At 51.6% G+C, this 6,722-nt stretch overlaps 1 protein-coding gene across 1 annotated transcript; it reads left to right on the top strand.

The window, feature by feature from the left end:
• Positions 1 to 662: 662 nt before the first annotated feature.
• Positions 663 to 6,361, top strand: LOC144824404 (uncharacterized). The gene is made up of 2 exons (XM_078683515.1): positions 663 to 2,443; positions 5,608 to 6,361. Exons 1-2 carry the CDS (start codon positions 1,301 to 1,303, stop codon positions 5,953 to 5,955), a joined length of 1,491 nt encoding a protein of 496 aa, XP_078539641.1. The 5' UTR covers positions 663 to 1,300; the 3' UTR covers positions 5,956 to 6,361.
• Positions 6,362 to 6,722: the final 361 nt, after the last annotated feature.

Raw genomic sequence — 6,722 nt, 5'->3', positions numbered from 1 at the left:
AATGGACATTATGAATTTTCAATTAAGGTGGTTTGCCAAGATGGGCTACATTATCTTCTTCCTTTTTGTCCTTCTGGGATGTAGAATGGTCAGATTTTGTGACTCTTTGGGTCCTGCCTGGTGGGCTATGTTGGAGTCCTCCAGTGACCAACAGTTTGTGGCAGATTTCTTTGGTCTCAGCATGCCTGCCTGGTTAGCACCGAGTGGTTGATTAAGCGGCTTCTGTAGCCTCCGTCTGTGCCATTCAGTAGCCAGCAAGGTTCCACGTGTCCTTTCATACAGTATATACCCGTCCCATTGGTGACGAGGCACCTGGTAATGATCTAGTATACAGTACCATATGGTGACATGGATTGTCAAGTGCCTGTTTGTCCTCTTGGCACTTTGTGCTGATTGAGACTGCTCCTTAGCTTAGTGATTGCATAGCCAGAAGTAGGGTGAGTTCTCGTTGAAGCTCACCCTAGTTCCGCTGACAGAGCGGCAACAGATTGTGGAACCGGCGTTAAGGCCCTGTGGACCGAGTGGCAAAGTGTTGAAGCCCTTACTTCCTGCAAGGATGGTATGGCTTAAACACTGTGTGACGGGGCTGGGGAGCCGGACACTCAGAATAAGGAAGAATGGTGGATGGCCACACCCCTTTTACCGTGCTCCTTGTCCCCACAGCATTCGCCGGCGGCATGGACCGAAGAGGAGAGCTCGGTCTGGTTCCCAGAATATACGGACGACGGTCCCTTTAAGACGATTGAGTATGGTAACGAGACTCCACCCCCTGAGGACGCAAGGGCGTCAAAAGCCGACACACCTGGAAAGGAGATGGAAGGCGCTTGGAGCAGGGCGGAGAATCCGGAGGAAGCTGACGAGAAGCATCTGGAAGCAGTGAACCAGGAGGACGACAAGCCAGGAGGCCACCGTTTCCACGCTGCGCCCTGCCACGTTCCCACGGGAGGAGCGTGGCTCCAAGAGGTACGGGGCCGGGTAGCGGGCTGGGTCGGGCGGAGGAAACACCAGTGACCGTTTTCCCAAACCAGCCTATCCTCCCCTCCCCTCCTGTCCCTGCACGAGCACTCCACCAACCCCGGGGTAGTTTAAGATTGCACGGACTGTTCATCCCTCACTCCCGACCCCTTTGCGTACGTCTATTACGTATGGTGTCCTGACATTTGGTTTCCTTTCATTTACCGGTACCGGAGCGGAACCCAGAGACAACGCCCGGAGCAGCCCGAACCTCAGGACTTCAGTTCTTCCCGAAGATCCTCTCACCGGACACCTTTATTTCTCTGTTTTGTTTATCTTGAGTTTAATGAAGAAGACTTACATTCCAATAAAGCCTTCGTTAAAACCTTTACTGAAGGCGCCAGTCTTTCTCTTTGAGCCCCCTACCCCAGTAGACTCCTCGGTACTCAGGGCGAAACCTCACGTCCCAGCCTCGACGGGACAATTGGTGTCAGAAGTGGGATCAACATCCGTCTGTCCCGAAAAGATGGAGGCCCTAATCGATCATATAATCAAAGGACAGGATAAACTGGAAAAAGCCATGGAAAGCCAACTATCGTCCGCCCAGGCCGATAGGGATTTATTCACCCACACGATAACAGCTCAGCTGGAAACGCTTAAAAACATAAACCCTGCTCCCCTAGTCGCTCAAGGCGAGGCGAGAGTGCACGCACCACATCCACCCGGGGTGTCTCTCCAGAAATACGTGACAGGAGACGACCCCGACGCCTTCCTGGTGAACTTCGAAAGAGCGGCACGAGCTCTGAGTTGGCCGGAGGAAAAATGGCCCTTCTTCTTAGCCCCTCTTCTCACTGGAGAAGCCCAGTCGGCCTATCAGGCGGCTAATCCCCTTGGTACCACCCCGTACGCTACCATTAAAATGGTAATACTCGACCATTTGGGTTTGGATCAGGAAGCCTATAGGGTGAGGTTTCGGAAAGAACGGGGCATACCTGGGGAAAACCCAAAGACGCTATTTTACCGGTTAAATATGTCAGCCGACAAATGGCTACGCCCTGACATCTGTAATAAAGAAGACATCCTGAAAAAAATATATTTGGAACAGTTCATGGAAGCCCTGCCTTACGCTACTCAGCGTTGGTTGCGACAACACGTGGGACTCACAGTAGAACACGCCATTGAAATGGCCTCCCAGTATGCGAGAGCGCAACCCAAGTCTCTCACGTGGGAACCGGACAAAACGCAGAAACACCTCCCGCCTCCCAAACTGGAAAAAAAATTCAAAGGCGGGCTTGAACCGCCTAGACCTCTTCGTCCGCCGAGCATGGTCTTTCAACCCCCCAACAAAGGGCCTCAATGCTTCGATTGCGGTGAATGGGGCCATATCGCAAGAATGTGCCCAAAAAGGAAACCACCAGAGGAGCCCATGGATGTTGGCTATATTCCGAGGACTGTGCTGTACTCGGCCGAAATGGGTAGCACCTTCTATGTGAGTATGAGGATGAATGGTTACACAGTCAAGGCCTTGCTAGATTCAGGGTGCAGGCAATCAGTTATCCAAACTAGATTCGTTAAACCAGACCAGTTGAATCCTAAGGGGCCGGTGTATATAAGATGTGTCCACGGGGATGTTAAACCGTACCCGGTTGCTTCCATCACGATCCACCTTCCAAACAGGGAACCATGTCGGGTGTGGGTAGGGGTGGTGGACTCCCTTCCTGAAGACCTGATCTTGGGAACAGACAATCCCGAATTCCTTTCTCTCTTCAAAGAACACCTTTCCCGTACCTCACATGCCAACGCCCTTCCCGCCTACCTGTCCCCCGAACCCTGGGTTATAGATCGCAGTTTCCGTTTTGCCCAGACCGAGGACCGGACCTTAGCCAATGCATGGGAAGCAGCCCAGGACTCCGATAAACAACCCCCTCACACTTATCCGCACTTCAGGATAAAAAACCAGCTTCTGTATAGACAAAACAGAGCGGACGGAGACGAACAACTACTGGTACCCCAGTCGTTTCGAGAGCAGGTCCTTTTCTTTGCTCATGCCCACCTGACAGCGGGACATGCTGGAAAAGAAAAGACTACGGATAGCATTATCCGACATTTCTTTTGGCCAGGGATACATAAAGACGTGCAGGACTATTGTGCCAAGTGTGAAGTATGTCAACGGCAAAACACTCGCCGACCTCCCATGGCCCCCTTACAAAAGATGCCAATCATAGGAGTCCCATTCGAACGGGTCGGCATGGACATTATCGGGCCATTGCCAAAGTCTAGTCGAGGGAACTTGTATGCCCTAGTCATAGTGGATTACGCCACCAGGTTTATAGAGGCCTTTCCACTGAGAACCCCCACCACCGCAAATATTGCAGAAAAGTTCGTAGAATTGTTTTCTAGGGTTGGGTTTCCTCGGGAAGTCCTAACCGATCAGGGAACTCCGTTCACATCCAAGTTAATGAAAGAGGTCTGTGCCTCCCTTGACATAAAACACCTGAAAACCTCGGTGTACCATCCCCAGACCGACGGTCTGGTGGAGAGGTACAACCAACCCCTGAAAACAACCCTGAAGAAAATGTTATCAGCCGAGGGACCCTCCTGGGACAGGCTCTTACCCCTCGCCCTCTATGTTATTAGGGCCCAAAAGCAAAGCAGTCTGGGATGTTCCTCCTTCGAACTCCTGTATGGAAGGGTGCCTCGTTCCTTGCTTGAAATAACCAAGGATATGTGGGAGAACGAAGAAGTCGAAGAACAGAAGTCCATGTTGGACTACACCAGTCACTTGCGGTCCACCCTGGGAAAACTGCAAGAGTTAGCATATGCTAACCTGGAAGTGCAGCAGAACAAATACAAAAAAACATACGACAAAGGAAAGAGCTTAAGGACCTTGAAGAGAGGTAGCTGGGCCTTGGTGCTCTTTCCCTCTGGGGTAACTAAACAGAAACAGGAATGGCAAGGTCCGTATCAGATAATCGATACCATTGGTCGTACTACTTACCGGTTACGCCTGTCCCCCTCTAAAACACAAATCTTTCACATTAACATGCTCAAGGAATGGCTCGGCCCTAACCCCGGGGACACCCCTTTAGTTGCCCAGACGGGTCTGGCCCCGTCATCCACTCTCGAGCACCTAGTGGTAAACCCCGAGCTGAGCCCTCAGGAAAAAGAGGAGTTAGCCGAGACCCTGAACCCCTTTTCCGGCGTATTCTCGGACTTGCCCGGAAGGACCAACACAGCAGAACACCGTATAGAAACCCTACCGGGTCATGTGGTAAGCAAAGGCCTTACCGAATCCCAGCTGCCCGAAAGGAGACGGTCCGCAAGGAAGTCCAGGATATGCTAAAACTAGGGGTCATACGGCCCTCCCAAAGCCCGTGGTCGTCGCCCATTGTGATGATCCCCAAACCAGACGGGTCCAAACGTTTTTGTATGGACTTCCGGGCACTTAATGCGGTGTCCCAATTCGATACATACCCCATCCCCAGGGTAGATGACTTGATAGAAAAAATAGGGGATGCCCGATACATAACCACTATAGACCTCACCAAGGGGTATTGGCAGGTGCCTCTTCTTGAAGAAGACAGAAAAAAACCGGCATTCGTCACTGATGACGGGGCCTATGAATTTACGGTTCTTCCCTTTGGGTTACATGGGGCTCCTGCCACCTTTCAACGTTTAATGAATCTAGTGCTGCAACCCTTCACTTCCTTCAGCTCGGCCTATTTGGATGATATAGTGATTTACAGCCGAGACTGGAAGGACCATCTGATGCACCTGTCTACCATTTTGTCTGCTTTGGAAAGAGCAGGACTGCATGTAAACGCCAAAAAATCCCGAGCGGCCTTTAAGACAGTGAACTACCTGGGGTACGTCCTGGGTGAAGGGTCGATAGCCCCCCAAAGTGAAAAGGTACGAGCGATCACTGCGGTTCCCTTTCCATCCAACAAAAGAGAGGTACGCGCTTTTCTAGGACTGGTTGGGTATTACCGTAGATTCATCCCTCAGTTTGCTGAGAGAGCAGCCCCATTGACGGACCTCCTGAAAAAAAACGCAAGGCCTAGCGATTTCAGGCAGCCCCCTCCTGAGACCCTGCATGCATTTCAGACTTTAAAATCCATCCTGACCACGGCCCCTCTGCTGACTTCTCCTGATCATACGAAACCCTTTCTCTTAGCAACGGACGCCTCCAATGTGGGTATCGGGGCCGTTCTGTCTCAAATAGGGAGCGATGGGGTGGAACATCCCGTACTATATGTGAGTCGGAAGCTATTTCCTAGGGAGTGCAAATATTCCACTATCGAGAGGGAGGCGTTAGCGATAAAATGGGCTGTAGAGAAGTTGAGATATTATCTCGAGGGAAAACCATTCATCCTTCATACTGACCACGCACCCCTGCGATGGATACATCAAAACCGGAGCAGTAATCCCCGAGTATTGAGATGGTTCCTGTCTCTCCAACCCTACGCCTTTACCATTCAACACCGTAAGGGAAAGAACAACGGTAACGCGGACTTTCTGTCTAGGGTCTTCCCTCTCCCGGAACGGGAGAAGCCAGGGGGGGAGGTGTGTGACGGGGCTGGGGAGCCGGACACTCAGAATAAGGAAGAATGGTGGATGGCCACACCCCTTTTACCGTGCTCCTTGTCCCCACAGCATTCGCCGGCGGCATGGACCGAAGAGGAGAGCTCGGTCTGGTTCCCAGAATATACGGACGACGGTCCCTTTAAGACGATTGAGTATGGTAACGAGACTCCACCCCCTGAGGACGCAAGGGCGTCAAAAGCCGACACACCTGGAAAGGAGATGGAAGGCGCTTGGAGCAGGGCGGAGAATCCGGAGGAAGCTGACGAGAAGCATCTGGAAGCAGTGAACCAGGAGGACGACAAGCCAGGAGGCCACCGTTTCCACGCTGCGCCCTGCCACGTTCCCACGGGAGGAGCGTGGCTCCAAGAGGTACGGGGCCGGGTAGCGGGCTGGGTCGGGCGGAGGAAACACCAGTGACCGTTTTCCCAAACCAGCCTATCCTCCCCTCCCCTCCTGTCCCTGCACGAGCACTCCACCAACCCCGGGGTAGTTTAAGATTGCACGGACTGTTCATCCCTCACTCCCGACCCCTTTGCGTACGTCTATTACGTATGGTGTCCTGACATTTGGTTTCCTTTCATTTACCGGTACCGGAGCGGAACCCAGAGACAACGCCCGGAGCAGCCCGAACCTCAGGACTTCAGTTCTTCCCGAAGATCCTCTCACCGGACACCTTTATTTCTCTGTTTTGTTTATCTTGAGTTTAATGAAGAAGACTTACATTCCAATAAAGCCTTCGTTAAAACCTTTACTGAAGGCGCCAGTCTTTCTCTTTGAGCCCCCTACCCCAGTAGACTCCTCGGTACTCAGGGCGAAACCTCACGTCCCAGCCTCGACGGGACACACTGTCTTTAAAGACATTTACACAGTCAGTGTAAATTTTGAAAAAAATTGGTAATACACTCACAAATGTGGGGTGGGAGCCCCAGATCTACAAATGTATGGAACAATGAAATGGTGTATGGGCACGGATGAGGCACCTATATGCAGCTCTGGATCAGTCATAGCTATTGTTGTGTGAAACTTTCTGATATTCCACATAGGGTTCACAGTGCAGTAAACAAAACATAAATAAATAAAATAAAGAAGCAATGCAACTCCAGGGTACGCTACATTGTCTGTCAGGGCCAGATCCGGGACACAGTTCTAATATAGTCACTGACTACGTAAAACATTACTATTAG

Source organism: Lissotriton helveticus, chromosome 3_1 (assembly GCF_964261635.1).
Source record: "Lissotriton helveticus chromosome 3_1, aLisHel1.1, whole genome shotgun sequence".
NCBI lineage: Eukaryota > Metazoa > Chordata > Amphibia > Caudata > Salamandridae > Lissotriton > Lissotriton helveticus.
This window is presented reverse-complemented; position numbering and strand designations above follow the sequence as displayed.

Bases quoted from the DNA above. Each gene is read 5' to 3' on its own strand.
- LOC144824404 (XM_078683515.1), top strand. From the start codon at position 1,301: ATGAAGAAGACTTACATTCCAATAAAGCCTTCGTTAAAACCTTTACTG. The intron at 2,444-5,607 runs GTGAGTATGAGG...TTGTCCCCACAG, and splicing joins AAATGGGTAGCACCTTCTAT to CATTCGCCGGCGGCATGGAC.